General features: G+C 55.4%; 2 protein-coding genes across 2 annotated transcripts in view; both read right to left on the minus strand.

Moving 5' to 3' along the window:
• NHEJ1 (non-homologous end joining factor 1) overlaps positions 1–18,238 on the minus strand; it is a gene marked incomplete at both ends in the record, with an annotated part of 30,466 nt that extends 12,228 nt beyond the window's left edge. The window contains 4 exons of the mRNA XM_079539305.1: positions 15,560–15,618; positions 16,755–16,893; positions 17,441–17,650; positions 18,053–18,238. Of these exons, the coding sequence (XP_079395431.1) occupies positions 15,560–15,618; positions 16,755–16,893; positions 17,441–17,650; positions 18,053–18,238 (594 nt within the window). The remainder of the gene's footprint in view (positions 1–15,559; positions 15,619–16,754; positions 16,894–17,440; positions 17,651–18,052) is intronic.
• Positions 18,239–19,986: 1,748 nt separating this feature from the next.
• On the minus strand, positions 19,987–24,212 carry SLC23A3 (solute carrier family 23 member 3; the record flags this gene model as incomplete). The annotated part of the gene is made up of 12 exons (XM_079538747.1): positions 24,102–24,212; positions 23,711–23,871; positions 23,168–23,262; positions 22,729–22,802; positions 22,307–22,488; positions 22,035–22,158; positions 21,513–21,660; positions 21,195–21,442; positions 20,932–21,037; positions 20,687–20,854; positions 20,438–20,533; positions 19,987–20,333 (listed from the first exon to the last, which is right to left on the minus strand). Exons 1-12 carry the CDS (start codon positions 24,207–24,209, stop codon positions 19,987–19,989), a joined length of 1,857 nt encoding a protein of 618 aa, XP_079394873.1. The 5' UTR covers positions 24,210–24,212.
• Between the last annotated feature and the right edge of the window lie 2,580 nt (positions 24,213–26,792).

The raw sequence follows: 26,792 nt of genomic DNA on the forward strand, positions 1-26,792 counted from the left end.
CTCTCCCACACAGTGCTTCCCCATTCCCCGAGCTTGGTGCAGCAGCCACAGCCAGACACCAGAGCACCAGAGCACGGCCAGCTTGCCACAGGTGCCAGGGCATCGCCCGCATTGCAGATTCGGCCACAGCATCCGCTTGCTTCATCGGCTCACAGCTTAATTGCACCCAGCAGCCCTGCCGGCCGGGGCAGGCACTGGGCACCCGCTCTCCGGCTGCAGCCTGGCCCCGGCGCTGGGCGGGAGGCACACTGCCCGGAGCAGCCTCCCCTTCCCATCCCACAGCCTGGGACCCATCCAACACAAAGTTAATTTCTAACCATGGGTAACCACCAATGCCCAAGCAGGGATGATTTATCCCCTATCTGCCTGAGTCGGATTTATGAGCCACACATCCTCTAGGCTGCGATAAAGGCCATGTCTGTGCTCCTCCATCCCCTCTCTGCCCATAGCCCCTCCGTGTGGACCTGCTGCCCCTTCCCCCGCTCCCCCCCCCATTTACAAGCCTTTCCCCAGTGCGGAAACCTGACAGCCCACAGAAGAACAGTAAACAGCACAGAAAATAACACCCGCAGGAGCCCAGGCAGAGACACGCTGGCCGGGGAAGCCACAAATGGTTCCTGCTTTCGGGACCTGCTCAAGAAAACAGAGTGGGGTGGACCCCAGGCTTTCAGCAGCCTTTGAAAGGGGCGAGGGGAGACGCTATGAATAGCTGAGGCCATGCTGGGGATGGCGGGGCAATGAGGACCAGTCCCCACAGCATCAAACAGAGGCAGCCCCAAGTGGGAGCAGGCATTTCCCTTGCAAATGGGACCACTGATAAACAGTGGAAAATTACTTGGTGCATCATCAGCATGGTGTGAAGATGGCGGAATCAGGAGCCCAAAGCAGGGCCATATACTGTTCATGCTTACCCTTGCATGAGGGGCTGAGCAGAGGGTGACAAGGGAAGGCAGGCCCCAACTGCACAGCGCAGGACAGAGCCCTGCAGAAGCAAGAAGCAGGGTGGAAGGAGGGGCCATGTCACAGCTCTCAGGGCAGGACTTTGGCAGCCCCTCACCATCCCCAAGCCCTCTGCAGAGCTGATAGCGGCAGCTCTGGCAAGAGAGAGAAGAGAGCCTTGTTCTGAGGCCAAGACTAAGGCGATTCAGTGCTCTGGTCCCCCGAGGTTTCTCAGGTGAAACCTGTCTCTGTAATGGCTGTGTCTGTAAAATGTATGGAAATGCCCATAAAACCTGTATCAAATGCTGCATGGATATATATGGACATATGAAATTAGGAGTGCATGGGGAATTGGGGCAAGACGGCTCCCTCCGAGCCATAAACATGCACCAGAAAGAGGCAGGAGTTGCAGCAGCTCCAGGAGTTGCACAGACGGGACAGCACTTCATGGAGCTGGGGCACAGGCACCACGGCTCCGGCCATTGGCACCACGGGATGCCACCAGGGCATGGAGACCTCACCACGGGGCAGCACGGAGACAGAGCCCTGCAGCAGGCTTGGCATCCTTTGCCCTGACACCCCAGCCCCTCGCTGCATGCAACAGGAGGTCCTGGCATCTGCTGAGGGAAGATGCATGTCAATCCCTATACATTATATATATATATATATACTATACAGGCATACACCTGGCAAAATCAGGGTGATAGCAGCAGAAGTAACTCCAGACCCAGTCACCTCACTACCTCTGTGCAGCTCTGCTCTGCCCTATGCTGTTCACCTCAGGGTGCATCGCACTGTAGCTCCAAAGCACAAGAGTTGTGGCCTGTGCATGGGGAATGCGGGATGTATTTGACTCCACAGCAATGGGATCACCTAAATACCCCAGACAGCAGCAGCTCTCAGTATTATCAATATCTGAGAGCCATCAGGAGCCTGAAGTGAGGGATCTGAGGACAGAGGAGAGATGCAGGGGCAGTGGGAAGATAACCACCAGTCCCCATCGGGAAGAAGAGATGCTCTAACAGCCCTGTGGGGTGCATAAATCCACACACTGCAAATCCTGCTGGGTTTGACATAACAGCCATGGGAATGCAGCAACCCCTATGCCCCATCTCCAAGGGAAAGTGTGGGCATGAGAATACAGCAGGGTATCATTCAGAGCAAGCAACTTCTATTTTTACCCCAAGGGCATTTGCATCAAATGCAAAGCACATGTGCAACCCCAAACCTACAGAGATACAGAAGTGTACCTACATCACAGGAAACTCTTGGGGTCTCTCTGCTTGCCTGCTGGTCTTCACATCCACTTCAGCGAGCAGAGCCTTACCACCATCAGTATCCCACTGTATGAACCTGCCATGAGCCAGGTGAGACCTTATGACCCTCTGCAGCAGATTTGCCTTTTCCTACAATCCCATGACTTCAAGAGCTGAGGTTTATATGAAAGCACCAAATATCAACGTGCTTTGCAGCAAAATCATAAATAAATAGGCAAATCCCTGCCAAGGATTAAGCAATACATCACAAGAGCAGCTGAGCCATGGCAGGCTGCTGTTTGCTCCCTGCACCGCACTGGGCAGAACCCAATTGGCTCCCTTCCTTCTTCCCTTGCCCTAGCAGAGACCTGCAGCTGGACCCCAAACCCAGCCCTTCACAGCTCCCAGAAACCCTTCAAATCCTCATAGCCCTTCTAAAACAAAAAATGGGCTGAGAACCCCCAAATTTGGGGCTTAACCCTGCTTATCCACTCTGATCACCCAAGAGAGCTCAGCACAGAGGGACCTGTATGCCCTCAGAGCCCTTGTGCTGCAGGGAAGCCCAGGGCAGGAACAAGCCCCAGGCACGTCCCAGTTCCAAACCCACACCTGGCAGGGCACAGGCTGCGTCTCAGCTGCCATCAGCATGGGGCTGTGCTCAGAGATCGGGGGAAAGCCCGCTGGTCACTCCACCCCACATCTCTGCTGCGTGGCAGCTGCTGCATGGCTCTCACTAAGGGGACAAAGTGCTTCTGCAAGGCACAGCTCTGCTGCTAGGGAGCATCCCTGTGTGAGGGCAGCAACAGGGCGATGCAGAAATGCAAAGCTAAGGACACGCCGAGGCAGCATGGGCAGTGCCAAGGCTGCAGGGGTGCAGAGCAGAGGTGCAAAGCCAGGATGCGGAACCGCAGCGCCAACGCTTGCAGCAACAGTGCCCGGGATGCAGCGAAGCGGTGCTGGGATGCAGAGCTGCAGTGCAATGCTGCAGAGCTGCACAGCCGCAGCAGCACGCAGCCGGGAGCTGAGGGCCACCAGCCTTCTGCAGCTGGTGACAGGGCGCCATCTGCCGTGTCCTTGTCACACACTGCTGTCCCCAAAGCACCAGGCTGAGCCAACATTACATTTGGCCGCGGAAACGCAGCGTTAGCCTCACATGAATTCTGGCTGCCTGCTGCCAGCAGCAAAGTGGCATGCCCGTCTGCAGCCCTGTCCCTTGTCCCCTTCCTCTCCAGCAGCTTGGGGTGTGCACATCTGCAATGCACCTGCACATTGCATGTGCAGATGTGGCACTCCACCGGCCAGCCCAGGGATGCTTCCCAGGGAGCAGAGGGTGCACAGGGCCACCTGCAGTCCCCTGGCACAGCTTGGAGACAACGCAGAGGTCCCTGGGCACGGCAGCAGGCTCCTGTGCTCAGCCAGTGCAGTGTGAGGTCACACCCAGGCCTGTGAACCCAGGCAGGCACAGGAGGAACCTTCAAGTCGCACAATTCCTATATTATGTAGTACTAATAAAAAAAAAAAAAAGGGGGGGGGGGAGTAGGGCTTGAAGTTTTCTTAGTGCCACATAGTAAAGTATTTATAGCAATCCAGGCGTGAATGGGCTGCTCACAGGCCACACTCCTCCTCGGCGTCAGGATCTCCAGGAATTATTCTGTGCAGTCACATTGTTGTATTCACCCCGAGATTGAGTTTAATTACAGACAGGCGGGCAAACAGGCTGTCAGTGTTCCAGCCTCGCCGGCAGAAGGGCGACTGAGCTGCCTTTAATGAACAGATTTTAAAAAGACCCAGGGCTGAAAGAGTGAGGGGGGGAAGGAAGGGGAGGGGGGGGGGGGGGGCGTGGGGCTCTGGAAAAGGCACGGGGTGAGCAGGGGGACAGGGCTGGGATGCAGACAACAGGATGGTGGTGGGCACATGGAGAGAGAGGTGCATGGCTGAGCTCTGCCCAGATGTGGCACGGCTGCTCCAGCTGCAGGAACGTGCACTTAGTGCGGGATGGCAGATCCCTTCGGAGACCCAAAGAAAAAGGGGTTGGGGAGGGCTCCCAACTTATTACAGAGCAGGGTATAAACAGAACAAATAAATATAGAGCTGCTTTATTACAAGGCCGACCATCTCTGGTGGCTGGCTGATTACAGGGCAGGCTACTCCAGCGCTACCCAAGCCCGGACCTCAATAAAGGCCAGATTGGAGCTGCCTTCTGCTCATTTACAACTCTGCCATGCTGCTCAGCCCCGCGTGTGCCCACTGCTCTGCACCCCATCACCGGGATGCAGCAGTGGGGGAGAATGAAAGTTTAAACAAATAGTGAATAAGCGACGAATAGGGCAGGCAGGATCAGCAGCCTGGCAGACACACTCTAAAAATACCGTTTATTTTCCTAAGGACTTCCAAAACCGGTGATTTCCAAAATAAAAATAAAGGGATAAAAACTATAAGAATTATAGATGCATCGTGGGGGTGGGAGGGGGGAAGACCCAAGAACAAGGAAAGAAAAACACCCTGATGAGTAAGGCGCACGCATGACGTACATAAATCCACCGGGACGGAAAGGCACACACGGGAGCGGCACACGTGCAGGGCTGCTCCACAGGCTGCACACAGCCAGCTCTCTGCTCTCCCCAGGGCTGAGGGCATTCACCTCCATGCACACACACACACACGCATCTTTCCAGGGCTGAAAGGGCACTTTGTCTCCTAGTCCCCAGCCGGGCTCCCAAGCCATTCCGCAGCCCCAAGGGCTCCCGCGACCACCTTGGTGCTGAATCCCTGCGCCTGACGCCAAGCCCCCGGCATGCCCACAGCTGATGGGGGAAAGGGAGAGTGGCACGTCCGTGGGGCTGTGGGCCGAGAGGCTTCAAAGGAGTTGATTTAGTATTGTTTCACCTGCCTTGAAATGGGCGCTTGAGTGAGGGATGGAGGTTGCCTAGGGTCATCCTGGCTCTGAACAGAGCCCTTATAGCGTGAGGAACAAGAAAGTGGCTGCTCTGGTAGGAGGTGGTCCTCTGGGCACAGCTCGTGGGACAAGTCCCATATGTCCCCCATGCTCTGTTGTACCAAGGGCACTCTTCCCCAGACAGCTCCCCGCTGTGATGGACACGTCACCCCAGTCACCAGTTCCACTGGGGTCCCCGTGGTGCCTCAGCACTGTTGCACTGCTAGGCTGAAGATGGAGAGATGAAAAAGAGAGCAGGCAGTGCCAGCTCTGCTCCCAGCTCTTCGGCACTTGGCAAGACTTCCAGCTTCAAACGCATCACCACGTTCCCAGGGTCCCCACCCCACACGCTGCCCACCATGCCCAGCAACCCCATCTGGCCACAGAGCTCTGACTGTCCTTTTCTCGCAGCACCAACTGCCCTGACAACAGTGAAGATACAAAGGGCAAAGCAAGGCACAGCAGAACCCCAAATCTGCTATGGGATGGCAACACCCGTGCACACCAGGCCACCTGTATCCTTTCTGCCCTTTCACCGCTGCTGCCCTCCACTCTCACCTGCACTGCTCAGGACCGGAGCTGTCACACAGTCAGCCCCCCCTCGTCCCCCGGCCCAGAGAGCGGAAAGCAGATCCTTGCAAAGGGCAGCTAATGCGGAAGCTGTTCGCATCCCGTAGTGCGATCCCGGCGGGTGAGGAGCAGGGCAGCTCCTGGGTCGTCAGGTTATCGGATGATAACAAGGCAGCGCAGCCTGAGCACGCGACTTCCAGCAATGCAAGGCTGCTTCCTTTGTTTTGGGAAAACAAGAGGGGAACCAGACCTTTTCTGGCACGTTCTTGCCCGGTCTGAAACTGTCCCCCGTTTGCACCATCTCTGTCCCCCTGCCCCATCCCAGCGCTGTGGCCACAGGATGATGGGGACAGAGCCAGCCTTGGCCCTTTCCACCTCTCTCAGTCCCAGAGAGACCAGGACACCGTGCTTTGTGCCATGGGGACCCTGCCTGGGCCAGCTTAGCTCACCGCTCTCCCCAGTCCCAAAGGTGGGGTGAGCCCCCTGCCCATGCAGGGAGCAGCACGGGGCTCAGCAGCCGTCCCCTCATCCCTTGCAGCCGTACCCCCACTCCCCAGAGAGCTGTGGGTTGGATAGGGGTATGGGAGCCCCCCTTCCCCTTCCCCAGCAGAGGAGGAGGAGGAAACATAATAAGAAAAATGAAATTTATAAGCCAGGCAGTAATTACAGCGTGGCTACAAAAGGCTGCCTCGTCAGGGCCATCATTATGTGGCTAAATTTAACGCCCCATGGCTGCTCGCGGGGGGAGCCGCGTCCCGGGGCTCTGAGCATCCACACAGACGCCGGCCCCGCTACCTTCTCTCCGTGCCGGCAGGGCAGCGCAGCTGAACGGCAGCCAAGAAAGCCATAAAGCAGGTCAGAATTTTTTTAATAGTCTATTTACCAAGATGCTGTTTTTACTGCCGAGGTTTCTCTCGTTTTATCTCTGGCTTTTTTTTTTTTCTTCTCTCTCTTTTTCCCCTGACTCCTGAACAGACTGGGCTGTATTTTCTGGTTTAGGTTCCTCTCTCTCACTTGCTCTAAATACTATTTTCAGAACTCTAATTTTATATGGTATGTCCCTTTTTTTTTTTTTTTTTTTTCCTCTTTTTTTTTTTTTTTTTTTTTGGTAAATATTTGCCATGACTAAGCCAGGACACATCCCGTTTAAAAGGCTCCCATCCCACAAAACATCAGCCCTTTAATGACATGAATCTCATTAGCTCTCCCCATGAAAAGAGGTATAGAAAGGGAGCATCACTCGGTCCCTCTGGATTCCTGTATCTGCACAGACATATATTTAGCCGTGTGTACTGTACAGTCACAGAAGAGGACAGTCTGGGCACACGCACACCACCCCATTCACATAGGGGGACCAAGAGCAGGGGCCCCTGGGACGGGCTCTGTGGCCAGTGGGTTTTGGGATATCCGTCTGTCTGGGATGGGTTTGGGAAGGGCTCTGAGCCCCGCAAAAGCCAGGCCGGGCCCTGGGAGCTGTGGCCAAGCACAGAGGAGCCTCAGAGCCCCTCCAGGCTGGGCTTTGGGATCTTCTGGGGCCAAGGATGGGGCAGGCAGAGCCCATCCAGATCCATGCTTGGGCTCCTCCAGCCTTCCTCCCAGCAGGGCCCACTAATTCAGTCTCACTCTATGTCTCTATCCATAGCAGCATCCTTTCCACCCTACAGTTCCTTACTGGGCATGGTCAACCCTACTATAGCATGGTCATTACTTCCTCAGCATGACCATCTTCCTTGGTGTGGTCTTTCCTTCCTTGCCACGGCCAGCCCTTCCTTGATATCGTAATTACTCCCATGCCGTGGTCACTCTTCCTCTTGACTCATGCTCTCAATTGCTAACTGGTACCAGAGGTGGAATTCTTAGGAGATGCCATGGGCTTCTCCATGGCTGGGATGTCACCCACACAGCCTGAAGTCAAAAGCAGCAGGAGACGCCCATGGAGAAGAAAGGAAATGTCCACAGCGAAGAGCGGAGATGTCCTTGGAGAAGAGTGAAGATCTCCACGAAAAAGAATTTGCTCTTTCTTTCCCAGGTCCTGTCTGTTTTCTCCCCATTTTTAGTCTAACCAGGTTATGGCGCTTAAGCTTCACTGCACCCCTATGCACATCTATGTGAGCACTCCTCCACACTCTGGGGGAGACAGTAAGAGAATTAACCCCACATCTGGCTGCAGACAGGCAGCGCTGCTGCAGGAAGCTCCATAATATAGAGCACTGGAGGAGCTAAGGTGCACAAGGAGAGCCCCACCTGGCCAAGCAAGCGGCTTCAGAGCTGGAGCTTTCTGGAAAAGTGCAGCCATCCTATGCGTGAGCCATAGCCAGGCTTCAGCACGTGTACCAGGAAGGGCTGTGCGCTCCCCCCTAGCACACGGCAGCCAACATTAATTCATTAACAGTCCCATTAACACCCAGCTGTGGTTTCCCCCCAAACTCAGGCAGGGACCTGCTCCCCTGTGACAGCTGCTGACAGGCCAAGTTTCCACATTCAGTCCTTCTGGAGTTCTGTATAAAAATAAGTGGTGCTTTTTTAAAAAGGAAAACTGTATTTCCCCTTTACGCACACCCGCACGCGCGCGCACACGTGCTGTGCTCACAGCAGGAATTTGCTCAAATTTCCCCCACCCACAAACACATCTTCTTTGGCCAGAGACCAAACATGGGCATTTTGAGCCTGAAATATCAGGTTTTTCAGCACCCAGGTCACAAAAAGCTGGCGCTGCCCTGAGCTGGACTGAAACACATGCCCACTCCCACATCACCTGGCTTTGCCATGCCCCTTCTCTTGCTGTGTCATGGGTGCCATACAGGGCCTGATCCTCTTCTGTCTGCCCAGCTCAGCCTCAGCATCCTTCCCATTGTCACCCCTGGGGGTGGGAAGCCCTCTGAGTTGCTGGTCCTGGCCAGGGCTTCACCCAGCATCCCCAGCAAGGCAGCCGTCAGCACATCCCCAGGAGTTGCCCTCAGTATCCCACTTGGGGAATAGTGCCCAATTCCTGACACCTAGTTTCTATTTCCTCCTTCTTCTCCTTTTCACTGCCTTTTCTTGGCAGTTGTGAGTACCAGCTACTCCAGTGCTTCCCGAGAAGATGCTCAGACAAGCACCCATCAGGACCTGGTACCCAATGCCTGTTTTGCCCCTCATCTTTCCCAGGCAGCCATGAGCACCGTGGTGGAGAGACAACACCTGGCCCTCTAAAAGCCCTAGACACAAAAGTACCCCCAAACCCTCTCCCTAATACGCTGAAGGCACCACAGCCTGCACTAGGGGAACTGGAGCTGGCCACTGCTTCAGCTCCCCAGGGAGGGCAGGGCAAGGGCCATATATCTCCCAAACACCAGGCCGCTAGCAAAACGCCCTGCATCCCTTTGATACAGAGGTGTTGGGCTCGCTGAGAGCCCTATAACTACTTGTGTCTTTAAATAGCAAAACTCAAAAATGCCCCCGTAGGGCTCAGTGTCTATAAGTTGTCTATATATTTGTGTACACACATGCACACAACACACAGAGATTTATTCGTGTTTTCAGAGCGGTTCAGGAGACATTCCAGGACGAAATTCCAGCCAGCACTGGAGCCAAGAACATCAGTCGCCCCGGCGCACGCTGCCCCCTCTGCCTGCGCACACACTAAATACGGAAAGGGAGAGGTATAAATAGGCAGAGAAATACATGAATGGCTCTGTTTCCTCACACAGATAAATAGTACACAAAGGTCCGAGCCGAGAGGGAGCAGGCGGCCTCAGGAATGCTATGGCTTTGCCGGGGCGTGCGCCTGGGGGGCAGGATGTGCCCCTGGGTGTGCAGCAGCCAGCCCAGATGCGCACAGCTGGATGGAGCCTATGCCTGCATGGGCAGGCAGGGAGCAAGGACCAAAATGACAGGAAAGTAATATTCTCATCCAGACCCAGCACAGGGGACGGAGAAGCTGCCACATCCTACACTGACACAGAGCAGTTCCTAATGGCCCTGTCACAATTCATCTTGTTCTCCTCCCCAGAAACCCCTTTGCTCACAGGAGCCACTGCCACATCCCAAGCTGCAGGGCTGGGAAAGGCACTGCCCTGCACAGAGGAGAGGAGCAGACGACACCAATGCACTGTCCTCTCACCCACTCTTTTCTCTCCTCTGCTCCCAATACAGTTCAGGCCAGGCTCGGTTGCAGAGCTGGGAGCAGTGTGTAAACCATGGGGATGAGAGCCCCAGCCCAAGAGAGTGGGGCCGGGGGCTGTCAGGGCAGCAAGATTGCCCCTCACAAGGCCCTGCAGTTGCTCTGCTTTCCGGAGGGGGAAGGAGCTCTCCCCCTTCAATGCCGCCATTTGAGCTGAGGCCTGGCACTGACTCAAACCACTGCTTACTGACGCAAGATCAATCATCCCCTGCGTGGTCGATGCCCATGCATGGGCTGGGGCCACTGCTGCACCAGAGGGGCTCTGGGCCCTGCTGCCAGAATGCCTGTGACACCCCTCTGCTTGGGTGTAGTAACAACCAAAACATGGCACAGTATCCTGGCACAGCATGGCACCATGTGGCACTGCATGACATAGAATTGCATGACACAGCATGGCAGAGTACAGCACAGTGTGTCATGGCCCAGCATGGCATAGCGTAGCATCACAAGGCACAACATAGCATGGCATGGCATGACATGGCACACCATGACGGTACAGCATGGCATGGCGTGACATAGCATTGTATGGCAAAGCACAGTATAGCATGGCATGGCACAGAGTGGATGAGAAAGCCCTCATATGCAAAGAAGGGCTCCCTGTTTGTGCCTGTACATCCCTGTACATGCACACTGGTGCATCTCCATGGATTATGCCACAATCCAGGGAGAATCGTCATAATGACCAAGCCCAAAATTCTATCCCCAAAAAAGTCTCCAGGTGACACGGGCTGCCTGTGCCCAGCTTGTGTCACATGCTCTCCAGGTCACGCAGTGCAAGGACTGTGGCTGGACGCAGCCACAGCCACTGGGGTCAGGCTACCAGCCCCACACTGCAGCAGGCACCCTACAGGGTGCATCCTTAGCCCTAACAGGGCAGGATGGGCTGCCGTGATGGAGCAATCACAGTCAGCAGGCAGGCAGCCAGCAAGGCCCCAGCTGTGCCAGAGGGGGTTTGTTCCTTGCCCACGGTCTGGGCGCTATTTCGGGCAGCCCGCTGTCCCGCAGTGCCCATGCCAAGTCTGGTTTTAGCAGTGTGCAGCTCCACTGACTCACCGCTTGTGTAAGCGGCCTGTGGTTGCCGGCGGCGGCCCAGAAAGCGCGGCCCAGTCAGGGCCCCCCTCACCTGGTGGTGCCTGAGCAAATAAATAAATAAAGCCACACTGCGCCCGCCACGCGCCTCAGTGGCAAACACACGGGGCGGGCCTGGCGCCCACGCAGCGGTCAGCCCCCATGCAGCAGTGGGTACCCACACTCACCCCAAACTGCCCCTCTCCCCACAACCTGCAGACGGGTGCACAGAAATGAGTGTAGCGTACAGAAATGGGATGCTGCGTTCTGCCCAATGCACGCGTCAGTGCCGGCACGCACACGTGTGCTTTTGCTCAATGATGAGTGCACCTCTGAGGCCTGGATGCATATGTGGGCTTGCTCCTTCCAGCCAGGCATCCCCAAGAGCCAGCCCCATGTTCCCCATCTGCCCTGACCTCCACCCTGCCATGAGGACCCATGGCTTGTCCCTGCTAGCGCAGAACTGTGGCCCTTCCCGGTGCCATGCAGATGGAGCCCAGTACAGATGAGCACGTGCAGCATCACCCTGTGCCACAGACCTTGTGTGCCCCACATCACGCCCGTGCCACTGGCCCAGAGGCAGCTGCAAAGCCACAGCTACCTTGCACTAATTAAAACCATGCGTCATCAGAAGGAGCCAAAAGGCTGTTTCCTCTTCTGCCACCCTGCCACAGCGGGCTGGGTTTGCAGGATGGACATGGTCCCTGCCCTCCCCAACACATAGCCAGCGTCACCCATGGGCAGCCAGAAGCAGCTCCCATCCCAAGGCTGATTTTTAGCACCCACTAAAAGGGAGAGGCAGAATGGTGTGGGCAAGCAGAGCTTGGGCAGGTGGCTGGCTGCACGTGCTGGCACCAGGCAGGTGAGAGCCAGCAACCTCAGGGAGAGCCCTCCACCTGCCCGCATGCCCCTGTGCCCTGTGGGATGGGGACAGAGGCCTGGCCCTGTCCCAGCCCTGCTGCAGAACAATGGGATGGGGCTCTGACCCCCTCACTCCCTGACGTCAGCCCTGCCGCCCCACCAGCCCCAGCCCAGAGCTCCCACTTGCCCTCAGCCGGGGCCACACTGGAAGCTGGTGTTTGTTTATCTTCCTCTCCAGCATTGCTTGTTTTGATGGCACATCCTCCTCCTCGCTGGGCCAGGTCAACCGGTGAACCCTCCACGTCCTGTTTGCCGGGGCCCTGCACCACAAGCCAAGTGCACAGGGCAGCCGGAGGTGCGGAGCATCCACCCCAGCGCTCACCGGCCACAGGAGATAAAAATATGCAGGGTGAAGCATCCTGGGGCGCAGGGGCTATATTTGAACTGATCGTATCTGTGAGTTTATCCCAGTGGTTTTGACTGCTCTGTGGCTGGGCCAGTGCAGGAGAAATGACCCTCATCACCATGGGGCTCTGCAGCAGTGCCTGCTGTAGATGTGTGCCCCTGGACCAACAGCCCCAAGGTGCTCAGCCCTGCAGCTGCTCACTTTTCCCCCTCCCCATTTGAGCCCCTGGGCTTGCCAATAAAAGCTGCTGCCTTCACCTCGCCGTACGCGTGGCCGTTGCTCTCCCTTAGCTCTGCCTGAGTGCAGGCAGCTGCTAAGCAGTGAACACTTGCCAAAAACTGCGTGTGTGAAAGCGTCGTTTCCTAAACGTATAAATATTCCCAGGGCTTTGCTGGAAAACTCCCTGCGATTAGTTACAACACCCTGGCCTCAGAGCCCTGTGAAAAGGCATGCTTAGCAGTGTGCTCCCGTGCAACTCTGCCCTTGGGGCTGGCAGGTCCTTTCCTCTCCATGGGGCATGCACCAGTTTGGGAAGTTGAGGCTTCAAGGCTGACACAGGCAAAGCTATGGAGTGCATTCCTGCATCCTGCGGCCCCGCACCCCATCATGCTGCCCTCCTCATTAAACATCTGCAGTCTACAGTCCCACTGCACAAGGGACCATCAGAGCTCTCCATTTGACCTTTCAGCCACTGATGTTTAACCACGCACAGCCCAATACTGAGCCCAGCATCTTGGTTTGCTTCCCAGCAGGCTCCCAGCCCGCTTTTGGAGACATCAAGAGATGGAGACTCAACCACTGCCCTTGGGAACATATCCCAGTTGTTAATCACCCTCAGGAGCAAAACCATGTGCCTTTGTCCTAGCTGGGAATCGCCTGGCTCTGACTCCCTGTGCCTGGCTCACATCCTACTGCTCTTTGCTAGATTAAAGGGAGCCCTTTGCTAACCAGCATCTTCCCCTTGTAAAGACCCTCATGCACTGCAATCGAGGCACCTCTCAATTTTCTTTCTGATAAGCTAGACAGAGCTCTTGCCTTCCAAGTCGCTCAATGCCAAGCTCTCTCTAGCCCTCAATTAATTCCTGTGACTCCGCATTGATTGCCCAGTATCTTTTTTACAACCCAGGCATGGGAGCTGGTGGCAGCATTCCCAGCATCCTGCAGTGTGCCCAGAGGGACCCTCTGCCCCTCCTGCACCTCTTGCTGCTCCTACTACAATGCTACACAGTGCTGAAATACCTGCAAATTATGCAGAGATAACTAGATTGTTTAAACTACTCCAATTAGCCTCACATTCCCTGAGCAGAACACTGCAGCAGCTCCTGCCAAGGAGATGCCCTGCTGATGCCATGAGGTGTCTGGAAACTCCAGCCTCACAGCCAGAAGGGCAAAAGGAAATCAAGAGTGATGAGGGAACAAGAGAAAAAACAGCAGCAAATATCATGGTGCTCCTTGGGGTGAATCCCTCCCAGGTACATGCAGCCCTGGTGCCACCTCTCCAAAAGGATGCAGTAGAAATGAAAAGACACAGAGGTATGCAGAAGTCTTTAACAGCTTCTCTGCAGCAGAAGGCTAAAAGCCCAAAGAATGCTCCGCCTGGGAAAAGGGTTGAGAAATCCTGGTAGAGATTCTGTAAAATTCACAGTGGGAATTTTCCATGGAATTGCACAGAGAAAGTGAGCAGCTCCCCTCCTGCACAAGCAGCCTTCCAGCACCACCGAGCAGCTTCTCCCATGCCCTAGAGCATAGACCCCAAGCTTCCACCCCACATTCATCTTTAGCAGATGTTGTGAATCCATCCCTTGGACAGAGACATACTTCATCTTCTCCCAGTACCGGCACGTCCACCTGCATCCTTCCAGCAGCAGCACGGAAACTTTTGTCCAGCACTTCTGCCGTGTCTGCTTCACTATCAATCATTTTACCACCTCCACCTACTAACAAGCTCAGCCCGTCGCTGAGACTTTGGGGTTTTCTCCTAACGCACTAAATAAAATCTTTTCCTTCTGTCCTTCGCCATGATTTTTCCCTGATGTCTTTAGCTTCTGTTACCCATTTTCTACACTTCATAATTTCTAATTTATATGGATTGCTATCTACTCCTGCTCTCCCATTTGTTATAAACTGCTCTTTTATTTCTAATTGCTGCCTTCACTTTGCCGCTGAACCAGAACGGGCTTTCAGCCAGCGCTGCCCTCTTTCTTGATTGTGGAATTGTGGTTTTTTTGGCTTCTGAGATTCTTCTGAAAGAGCTCACAATTTTCATTCACATTTTTCTATCTAAATGCTTCCTCCTAGCTGATTTCACTCATAATTTCCCCTTGCTTTGGGAAATTAGCCCTTTCAGAGCATGAAGGATATAAATTACTGTTTAGGAATGTCCTTTCTTTGCCCAGGGTGAATGTAATCTGGTCATGATCATCGGTCCCTAAGCAACCTCTAAGTTTCAGTCCAGCAATGAATTCGTCTCTATCCATCATAACCAGGGGGAAACGAAAGCTGCCTGTGCTGGATGCAATGCCTCCTATGTAAAGGAGGATCGCCTCTAATTTTTAGAAGCTCTGCAGATGGCGTATAGCCCTCTGTACAAGAACATCAGCACGTGTCCCACAGAGCAACATCCTCTCTATGCAGCATGTGTGACACCACACTCTGTGTTCCTAGCTGATACCTGGGTCCCCTGCTACTGCTCCCCACTCCTGCACAGCTGGCAAGCAAAAGCTCCGGAGTCTCTTTGCGCTCATCGGTATCAAATAATTTCTGACATTTCCACATTGCTTCGAACCATTTTAGTGCTTCTGTGATAAAAAGGGAGCAGAGGAAAGCTTCTGCTTCCAACTTCACTTTCTCCAAAACACGTATCTGATTTCAGAGCCAAGCGTGCCATGGGGTGAGGGGTGGGCATGACACTAAGAACAAGCTGCACAATCAACCACTGCAAAGCCACTCCTAAAAGCCGAAGATGAACCAAACAGAACAGAAGGCATCTCCTCATTCATCTGCTCTCTGCCTGCTGTCAACATCAGGCTTTCAGGTCCACAGGAAGGTGTTCTCAGAGCAGCCAGCTCGGCTCACAGCCTTGGCAATTCCAGCAGCCAGGCAGCGGTGAGAGGGTAACAAAACACAGTGCCATATCTCCAATGGAAGACACGTCCCCAGCCCAGATTGTCCTTCAGATCAGACACAAGGGCTCAAGGAGGGACACATGAGAGCACAGTGAGCATTACCCCTCTCTAGCCAAGTCCAGCCATCCCTACCAGGGCTCTCCATCCAGCCCAGCAGACCACAAACTGGGGCCTCTGTTTTTCGCTCCTCACAACACCTCGGTTGGATGAAGAAGGAGGACTGGCACCATTCCTTACCTCAGCCATGAAGTTCTGCAGGAATGTCTCCTCCTGGAAGGGCTCTGTTCGCAGGCGATCTGCAAGGGGGAGCAGGAATCAGTCAGAGAGGGGACAGACGGATCTCCCAGCCCAGCTTCACATTCTCCTGCCTGTTGGGACTGCGGCTTCCAGGGGAACAGCAGTCATCCCCTGAGCCAGCCACACCACCTAGCAGGTCCTTGCTCTGGGGACACATCCTTCAGCTACCCGAAGGTGCAGGTGCTCCTCTGCAGCAGCCCATGGGCTGGTTTCTCCCCTAGGAAGAGGTGTCCATTACATTTTGATGCTTTACCCCAGCTTCAAGAACAGCCCAGATTGGGGTCTGTGGAGATGCTATGACTTGTCCACATGTGAAGAATCTTGGAAGCACTGCTCCAGTCTGCACGTTGTTCAGCGATGCACCCAGGGGATCAGGAGCTGCTCATCTCCAGCTGCTTTTCTGGGGGTGAATCCGACCGTGTCCTCGTGTTGCAGGACAGGGACAAATCCCCATTATACCTCACTCTACACTAATTTTTCTCTCATCGTTGCAAAGGTGTTGCCTGAAGAAGTACTTGGCAGCTTTGCTCAGGTATGCTGAGCAATGCAAGGGAAACCCACCAGTATCACTGCCTGGACCCCAACCAGGTTTTCCAGCTCCTCCAAGCTCTGTAGAACAAGGCAGGTGAGCACAGCTGGCTGGGCAGATTGAATGCATTCAGGCACTCTCAGGGACAGAGAGCACCCTTCAAGAGTCCCCTCAGCAGGACCTAACCCATGTCCTCCCCTGGGGGCTTCCACCTTCCTATCTTCCACACCAGGCTGCATGCTGGACAGGGGCCCATGCACACAGCTGCACTTCCACCACAGTCAAGCCGGGAGCTACTGGTTGCTCTCCAAGAGCTCCGCAGGAAGGAACCGGACTCGGCTCCAGGACCAGCCCCGGCTGGCCTCAGCACAGGCTCCTGGGGAGCAGCCAGTGTGCTCTCAGCAAAGCGGAGAGCCCCTTGGCGACTCCCCAAGTCTTCCAGCTACCAGTCAAGGGCTGTTCCTCCCCTCACTGTCCCCAAGGGGCTTCTCCCCAGCCTCCCAGCTACCGTCTTGCTGCTGGAGCGGCTGAACATGAAACGCAAGTGTAGCTGGGTGATAGCCAGGGGGAACAGAGCATGCCAGCTCGCTGTTTGAGCCTCCTCACCTCTGCTCAGAGTGGCCCCGCTCTCCCTGTAGTCTTCAATCTCAGCATCCTTTCGGAGCAGCAGAGAGGTCAGCTCTTGCACCTGGTGCTGCAAAGCCAGGCTCATCCCTATCAGGGGACGCACAAGGTGACGGCACACCTAGGATGGGCCTAAGATGTGAGCAAGGAGAAGGGAGCAAGGATGCTGCACGGCGCATCCCTCCACCCTATCCTTGCCACTTCACAGCTGGGAGCTGCAGCACGTGCGGGAGCCCAGTGGGGACAGGGTACAGCGGCCGTGCTCCTTGTGCCACCTGGGGGGCAGAGCAGGATACGGAGAGCCCACCCTGTGCCCCCAGCCCTCGGTGGGCCCACCCAGACCCTCCCCATGGATCTGTGCGCTGCTATACAGGAAAACGGCTACACTAGGTGAAAAATCAGAAGGATCTCGGGCGTCCAAACACAGCTGGAGGAAAAAGAGACCAGAAGAGGCTGCAGCTCCCCACGGCAGAGCCCTGGGCACGCAAACCCTCAGCCCGGCCACGCCGCAGAGCGCAGGGAGAACGCTCCGCACCTCCTCCGCCCGGACTCGGGGCTGTCAGCGAGGCCGGTACCACGAGCCTTAGAGCGAGCGCAGGGCGCCCTCTGGTGCCCCACAGCCCGCCCGCACCCGCAGCCCCGCACCGCCCCGACGCGGTCCGCCTCACCGTCGCCACGGGAGCGGGGTGGCAGCGGAAGTCCCAGTAGAAGGGCAGCCCCGAGAGCTCGCTCCTCACGCGCAGGCTGAGCCCGCCGGCCGGGCGCTGGCAGGAGAACGAGGTGGCGGCGTGCGGCTGCCCTGCCAGCGCGGGGCTCAGGAGGCCGTGCAGGCGCTGCAAGACCGAGGAGACCTGGGCCGTCAGCCGCTTGTTCAGCTCCTGGGGAAAAGCAAGGGAGGGCCGTCCGGGGTCGGCTCTGGGTAGCTCTGCTCAGCCCTGAGGCTGAGGTCTCAGCCCTGAGGTCTCTTCCACCTCAGGTGGTGTTTCTGGGAGCAAAACGAGCGAGAACCCCAGCATGCATTGAGACAGATCGCTGTTGTGCATGCATCCCAGTGCTGGGAAAAGCCACCCTTAGGCTGTGAATCCCATCCCCATGACGTTCCCCCACCCCAACCTACCCAGGAAGCGGGGAGCACAGCAGCAGCAGGACTGCTCAGGTGGGTGTTTGTATCCCAGCCTTGCTGTTGCACCCCGCCAGCTGCTGTGTCACCCAGTAGTTTGTGCTGGGACATCAGCTGGCACGAGGACGATCAGAAGTCCCTGGACTCTCCAGACACTCACCTTGGACCTTTGCCCCACAGCCTCCGCGTCAGCACTCTCGTACCAGACACCACTGAGGTCGGAGATCAGCAGCATGTAGCCTGTATCCCCAAAGCAAGCTTTGGCAATAAAAGTGGACTCGTCAAAGCAAACAGAAGCCCAAGGCTGGGTCAGGAGCCTGCTCTCCAGCTCCTCGGAGCACTCCATCTGCAAGAGAACAAACAGGTCTCTGCCTCGTCCCCGGCAAAGCTCTGTGGGACAACTTCACAGAGACCCTTGGTCCCACATAGCCCCTCTGTGATGTCCAGGGTGAAGCTGCTCAGGCAGCTCCACGCACCCCTGCGTGGGCGCACAGCTCTGCTGGGACCGGCACGGGGCAGATCCCAGCCCGGCTCTGCACAGGCACCCTCTGCCCATCAGGCAGGTGCCCAGGTGCCTTGCCCAGCAGGATGGGGCTCTGTGGGTGCAATTACCCAAGGAGCAGAGCAGTGGGCAGCCCAAGGCTGCGGGCAGCCGGCTTTGCAGCAGCCAGGCCGGAGGTGAGGGCCAGACTACGGCTCCCAGCATGCTGTTCTCTTCCGTGCTGCGCAAAGGGACCGGTGCACACTGGGATGTGCAGTGCCACACGTCACCAGCACGGGGAAACAATTTGGTGCAAGCGTTTGGGATGTGGGGGAAGTCTTGCCTGCATCACAGTGCTGGCAGATGGCCTACGGCAGCCTTGGGCTCACTGCTCACCCCAGCTACTGTGGGGGTGTCCATGGGGGCATGTACTCATGACGCTGCTCTTCTGGGGTGCTCTGGGGCACAGCAAGGTTGCAGGTCCCCACCCAGCAGCTAGGTTCAGGGTGCAGTGCACAGGGGAAGTAGTCCCAGAAGATTTGCATGGCTAAAATATGGCCTTGAGCTGCAGGAGAGTGTGGGGTGCATGGCCAAATTAGGTGCAGGAAGAGCTGTAGTGCAAGAGTTTGGGACACAGGATGCTGCCTGAGTGAGTCCCTGCTCTGCATGCCCTCCGCATGCACGTATGAGACAGCAAAACGGCTGGCCCTTGGGAAGCTGCACCCACACTCCCTTCCCTCCCTGAAGCCAACTTTGGGTGCTCCTGAGTATCATGGTGCCCCTTGGGACCAGTCTAGGAGGAACCACAGCCTGGTACTGTAACCCAGCCTGGTGATAACACTCCGGTAGTCCGGCTCCCATGTCCTCCCAGCCCAATACCTTCTGTCCTTGTTTGCAGTGCACTGGAACTGCAGGGATCCCTCCCCAGCTGGGCTGTCACGAACCAGTTCAAACTGGTGGAGGCAGCACTGGGAGTGAGGGCCATGCTCCTGAACTCTGATCTGTGAATGCTGCAACCGGAGCTTAGCTGATGCAGACCTCACTGCTGCTAGTGTAACCAGACAGCTCCTCAGAGGATCCCTGTGCCTTTTTGCTGCCATGGGAGATGAACAGCAAAACGCTTATCCACCGTGTGAAGCCCAGCACTCTGGCACTGCTAGACAAGGGACAGTATCTCACTCCTGGGCATCATTTCTTGCCTTTATACATTGCCAATACAGAAAGGCTGGTACCTACAGCTCTTTTGGGCTACCCAAAGCATCGAGCCCTGCCCCAGCAGGTGGGAGGTGATAGCACCCAAGGGGTGAAGATGGGGTTTAGGGGCACCCACCTAACCAGCTGCAGCAAAGCATGGTATGGTTGTGTTCTCTGCAGGCACAGTCATAGACTGGCACCTCCCAGACAAATCCTGTCCAGAAAAGAAAGCCCAAGCACAGAGGTGGTTGAAAGTTTTTATAACTCCCTTCCGAAGCAGGGAAATGAGGTCCACAATGAGTGTGAAAGGGCAGGTCCCTTCTGCCTTCTGCCCATGAAGGTTTGAGAAGCGAGGAGGAGAGGCTTGCAAGCTGCCTTGGAGGGCTGGTTTATGTCCCCCATGAGGAGTCCCTACCTGTTCAGGCCCCTGTGTGCCATGCAAGAATCTCTGCTTGGCTTGGCTGCCTGTCTGCCTGCATCTCCCCTGTTCCAGGCTTCAGGAGCAGGTGTGTCCCTTCCCCTGCAGCAGCCATCCCCTCCTCAGCTTCTCGGCCACCATCCTCTTCTTCCTCCTTTTCATCCTCTCTTCCTGGGCAGAGGAAGCAGCAGGGGAAGGCTTTGCAAGAAGAGGGCAGCAGCCTCCTCAGCCTGGTTGGGAGCCCATACACAGGGCTGGCTTTGCTCGCCTCTCTCAAGGGCTGACCAGAACTTGTCCCAGGTTTCTGCTGCACCCTGTCAGCAGGCAGACCTCTCTCCTCCAGAGTGCCTGCAACCAGGGTGATGGGAGCACTGACCCCTTGCACTCCGCAGCCAGGTCCAGAGAACAGGGACTCACGGGGCCACACTGCAGCATCCAGAGCATCCCCTTACCTGAGACTGTGTTCTCCAGAAAGAAGGACAAGAAGCCAGTTAAAAAGACAGGCATCACGAGCAGGGAGAGGAAGAGGAGGTCCAAGGGAACCCAGCCTGGAGTGACAGGACTCGACCTGAAATGTCTCAAGCCAGCAGCAGGAAAGAGGCAGAAACTGCCATAAGATCAGCCTCCCATGACAGCAGGAACAGGTAGCTGCCATGCCACGGGACTGAGGTTTTGCCATGCCCACGGAACATCCCCACTACCTGTGACCAGGCGAGCTGGAGACACATTGAGCCACCGTGGCACCAGCAGTGCCATGAACATGGTAAAGCCGACGATGAAGATGTTCCTGCCAGAGTCAATGTCTGCATACTGAAAGTACGAGATCCCCGTGCCCACGGCCACAGCATAGGTGACGCAGAGCATACCACCTGCATGGGGCAGGAATCTTGCAGGATGTGGGCACACATTGCTGCTTTGCAGCACAGGGGGAGGAGAAAACACCAACCATGAACTGCCAGAGGGATGTGAGCGAAGAATCCCACCAGCCTTGGGGACATGCCCAGCATCACACACGCCAATGCATTGAGTTGCACTGAGAGGCGAGAGCCATCCTAGCATCAAGAAGGAAGGGGGGGATGAGGAGAACCACCCTGTCATGCAGACTTGCCATTCAGCCCTTTGTTTCCAGCAGCCAGAGCCCAGTACCGCAGCAGTAGGTTCCCCACACCCTCCGTGCTCCCACCCTCACCAGTCTCCCCCCAGTTGCACCTGTGTGAGGCCACCGGCACAGGCATTGGCGATGCTGGCAGCCGTGCCCCCTGCAGAACCCAGCAGCCCTGCCAGCAGGCTGCCCAGCCCCTCGCAGCACAGCCCTCGATTGCAGGTGTGGGGAGGCGGCTGGGGGGCTCTCAGCAGCCTCCCACCGAGCACGTAGCAGCCCACAGAGTTAATGCTGCAGCCGAAGGCCATAGCGATGCCCACTGCCAGCGCCCGGAGGGTGAGTAGCGGCCACTCGCCTGCAGCAGAGGAGAGGGGACAAGTGACATTGCCAAGGGGTGACAGCCACACACAGCCCTGCAACCCCACCTGCATAGGGCAGTTGAAGCCATGGGGTGTGAAGGGTGCTGTTGACCCAGGAAAGCTGTGCTGTCGCAAGATCTGACAAGTCCCAGGAGACATGGAAATGGTGGACGATAGAACAGATGGTGCAGACAACAGCGAATGGGAGGAGGACCTGTAAGGTAGCGCAAACCTGAGGAGAGGGCCTCCTGCTTGCTCTCCTTGGCTGTAACCCTGCTTATTGTGCCACCACCCCGTCACTTCTCTGCCACATCTCCCCTTAGCCCGCAGGGAGCACCCCAAGCTGTACTGCCCCAAGCACCCTCTTTCTTATGTCCCCAGTGCTCCTATGGCCCCCGGTGCTGCCCCAAGAACCTTCTTGCATAGGTCTCCAACACTTCCATGGCCCTGGTGCTGCCCCAGGACTCACCCACTTCTTCTGCCCCCAGCAGCCAACTCCACCCCAGGACCACCAAGTTCCCCTTAACCCTACCAGGACCCCAGATTAGCCCACGTGAAGCACGCTGAGCAGTGTGTGAACAGTGGTACCGAGAGGGTGCGCAAGGTGGGGACAGATGGCTCCATGGAGACCCCTGGGGCATAGGGCCAGGCACAGAAGGGCAGGCGGCAGGATCCCAGGTGCTGGGAGAAGGTGATGGTGAGGAGCATGAGCCTGGGAAGAGGCACAAGACAGCACCATGCAGCATCACAGATACGGGGCCCCAAACGTGTGCCTGGCACCATGGGGACACCTCTTTCCCGTCCCTATGGCAGGGAAGCACACAGGGCTGCACACAAGCTTGGCTCCCAGACTGACGTACAGCAGCGCTACACCCCAGTTGGCAGAGCAGAAGAAAGCAGCCTCCTTGTAGGCAGACAGCCCGATGATAGAGAGGCTGGGGGCTAGGACCATGGGCCCACAGCGTTGCACTGCCCAGCCGCACACACCCACTGCTCCCAGGACCAGCTGGACCAGCCCAGAGATCAGCACAGCCCCAGACACCTGCAGGGGAAAGAATGGAATACACAGAGAGCATCCCAATCCTTCCCAGTCACCCCCAAATGAACATTTGTTCCCTGTGCTCCGGCCCTGTGCTCACCCCAAGCCCAGGGGAACACATGTACAGAATCATTCCCCCTACTTCTGCACACCTCCTTGTGCAATTCCCTGGAGAGCTATGGCAGAGGTGGGACAGGGGCTGAGGGGCACAGATAGCAACAGCAGCACTAAAGGAGCACCCACCTCTCGCAACGAGGCCGTTCTGCTCTCCATGATGGTGCAGTGTGGTTCAGGGCACATGGTGGCCACAGCCATGCCTGGAAGGGAATTTTGGAAGGATGCGAGACTCACAGGCATTGAGCCCACCTGGGGTGAAGCTTGTAGAACATCGGGTCTGAAGGCATGCAACATAGGACTGCTGGCTGGAGAAGGGCACAGCAAGCACATCCCAGAAAGCACTGCTCCTGGCTCTGGGCATGATATAAGCCACAAATCATTCATTTGTGGCCCCAGACACATTGTCTTCGTAGCCAGAAGTGAGCAGGGTACCCAGGGTTCTGCGTTCCATCACCAGAGGAGCCAGCCAGCAGGACCCTTTACTATCCCTCACCACTACCCAGATGCGCTGGCATGGCCCAGGATCCAACAGGATACAGGGGAGAGGTTCCAGGGCTGCACTTACCATTCCCATCTTCACTGACTCCAAGGGACAAGTGGGAGCTCAGCACCAAGGCAGGGACCAGGTACTCGAATGATGGGATTTGAACCAGTGGCAGCCTGGGGAGGGGAACAGCAAGGGCAGGTTAGGGGGAAAAAGGGGCTTTGAGATCTCTCAAAACTCTAGGACCTGAAGGGTAGGAAGATGTGAGATCCCCATATACCAAATATGCCTTAACACATCCTGAGTGACAGCACTTGGCAAAGCCTCTGGACACACCCCAAAAGAACATGTTCACCCCTACATCAGTGTTGACAATGATAGCTGTGCACGATGCTGGAGCAAGGCAGCCAGGAGCTGCAAAACACAGCAATACGCTGGAGGGAGAGGTGAGAGAAGGATTCAGCAGTGGCAGGGAGGGGACAGTCTGTTCCATGATGTAGGGCAAGGGGTCATTTTGGAAAACCCAGCCCTTGTGCCCCTTCCTACCTCCATCCAAACCTATCCAAACCCAGGCTCAGAGGGTGCAGAGCCATGCCCTGGCCCAGCATCACTCCCTTTGCTCACCGACTTCCCAGGGTGGTCTGCAACAATGTGGAGATGCCACAGGCGAAGAGGCTGCGTGCCAGCAGCACACTGGCAGCTGGAGTGCGGAGCTGCTCCTCAGACAGGGCAGGTAGCAGTAACAGATGGAAAATGCAGAGCAGGGAAGCCTGCATGGCAAGATGCTGCAGAAGGGAAAGGGCACATGGTCACAACATTCCATGGCACCCAGTGCCACCACCCCCATGCCCAACACCTTGCATGGGTACAGCACTACTCCTGCTGTCCTCTCTCTTTCCAGCACACCCTGGCAAGAGCTACAAGGATGCTTGCCATAGCAGGATGCAGCCTCTTCCTGCCTCTGACAAGATCCAGACCTCTCCCATCACCCCATCTCACTGCAGTTCCTTCTTACCTGCAGGGCTAAGCAGCAGCTCAGCACCCAGGAGCACATCTTTGGCCAGGGGCAGGGTTTGAGTGCAGGGTTCCCAGCACCAGTCACTGGATGGTGGCCCCTATTCATGATGCTTCCTTCCCTAATTGCCACCCAGTTTGCAGGGCAGGGTCTCACCCCCCCCCCCAAGGAATCCACGCAGTCCCTATAGTGGGCTGAACTTCCACCTTCTGCAGAAGCTGCCCTAGGGTTAGCCATTAACCTGAGTTGGTGAGTAACCTGCTCTTACAGCCAGGAATGCAAGTGTCACTATGGGTGTCACCATAAGGGCCAGGTGATAACCTCCCCTGGTTAGGAACTGGATGTTTCCACAGTACCAACTGCCTGTTACCTGGGTCTCACTCAGCCCTGCATCCACCCCTGCTTCTTGTAGCACACGGAACAGGGACTGTGCCAGAGCTCAGAGGACACCTTTCCACACGTGCTTGAAGCATCCCTACCCGCAGCATCCTCAAGATCCAGCCTGGCTAACTGACAGTTTAATCTCATGAAATCTCTGTTGAATCATTAGCTGAGGCTCCAGCTTCCAGAACAGCATGCTGCTCCTCCTCAAGCAAACTGAAGATTTCCTGGCGTCCAGTTCAGACAGGGAGGATTCTGCAACCATTAAGTTCTGCTCAAAAGTCCAAACTTACTTTCAAAGCAGGATTTTGTACACATATTCACCAGTATTATAAGCCCTCAGCTAAAAGAACAGAATTGCCCAGTCCTTCAGGTGATTAGAACTGGGTTGTGTCCATAACAATTATTAACTGTTGCCTAAAATGCCAGAATGAATTTGTTGTAACGAACAGCTCAGAATGACTGCAGAGGAATTACTTGATAAAAAGATTTTGGTTGAAAGCAATGCGTGGAGGTCACCTAGTCCAAACACCCTTTCCACACAGTGCTAACTTCACTTCATGTTTTGAGATCCTGGACCTTGTCTCTCTCTGAGTTCCAGCGTGCAAGGTCTGCTCTGAAAGTAATGCCTCCTGTTTTACAGCAGTGGGCCTGTACATGTACAAGAACAAAGAGACATTAGCACCACAGGAAACAGCTACAGTTCTACACCTTGAGGGCAGCTAGAAATTTAGCCAAGAGCCTCACTTAATGAGCTCATATTGCACTTCAGGGCTCTCGTGCACATGTAGTTGACTGACATCACTGCACAACCCTGCATCCACAACACTGCTGGGGCTGCTTGAGGGAAGATCTTAAAGGATTGGAAAAGCAGGAAAATCAGAGGAGGATGAAGAATAAGCTTATTCACTGAGCATGTACCATACTAAATATTTCTTCTTCTCATGAGTGGCACATAAAGTTGCACAACTGTCCACCTACTACCACTGTTGCCCAGTAAATCATGTTCCTTACTATCACATCTACGTATTTCTTGAACACCTCCAGGGACAGTGACTCAATCACATACCTGGTGATCCTCGGGCACAACCTGAGGCCATTCCGTCTAGTTCTACTGCTAGTTACCCAGGAAAATATGAGAGCCTTGGACCTGCTGGTGGGCATCCAGAGAAGGGCCACAGAAAAGCGTTCCAAGGGACAGAACCTTCCTCTATGAGGCTGAAAGCTGGGATTGTTCAACCTGGAGAAGGCTTAGGGTAGACCCGATAGCAGCCTTTCAATATCAATAGGGAGGTGATAAGAAAGCAGGGGACGGACTCTTTTCTTTCGCAGGGTCTGTTGTCCAGGGCCTGGAAAAGGGGAGGTGGTTTCAAACCATGACGGAATTGAATGACACACCTTTGCTTCATACACCATTCCATATCAGGTGCCATTTTGTCAGACTGCCCTGCTGCCATCTGTCACATGGCAGCAAAGTGTCACGGAATACTGGTGGGAAGGTTCTTCTGTCATACCACCAACATCCACCACGGGCCAACTTCTGGAGCAGCCCTTGCATATTGCTGTTATCTAGTTATATATATACCACAGTACCTTTGAAAAGATGCTAGCTAAGCTCAGTGTTGTATTGGGCACTGTATATATACATACATGTTAGTGCGTATATTTATGCATATATTAATTAAGCTCTAGCTGCTCTTCTCTCTGTAAGAACGTGCTACAAAGGGCTGTCTTTTCATTGTGAACGTTTGACTTGTAGCAACCACTGCAATCTCTCGTTATTGCCATCCACAGACAATGAATACCAGAAGTACCACAGCCATTTTATACGCAGGGAGCTGAAAATGCCAAATGAAGTGAAGAATCAAACTTTTCTTTTTTTTTTTTTTTACACTTTCCATTTCCATTTTAACAATGTTTCATGATCGCTCATGATCCATTAAACTGACGCTCTGTAACATAATGCTTTCCCATCAATGATCTCAGTGCAGGTTTCCCTTTGTTACAATTTGAAAGCAAGTTTTCATTTCCTACTATACCAGAAATGCTAAGTCAGGGCTTGAAACAGTGATTGAGCACCTGGTGGGAAGGCAGGGCCAAGGCAGGGGAGCTCAGGTGCATTTAATGCCACTGAGTGACAGCAAGGGATGGAGCCAGAATCCACCCCTTCCCAGAACTCATTTGAGGGTTGGCAGTGGGGGTGAGGGTATCTTGGTGGACATTCTGGCCTGCTGGAGGCCTTCTGGAGCCAAGCAGTTTTTCTTGCTTTGTTTCTGCACCTGTGGTAGCTGCTGCATTTGGGTTTGTTCT

This window comes from Tetrao urogallus (assembly GCF_951394365.1).
Source record: "Tetrao urogallus genome assembly, chromosome: 8".
Lineage (NCBI taxonomy): Eukaryota > Metazoa > Chordata > Aves > Galliformes > Phasianidae > Tetrao > Tetrao urogallus.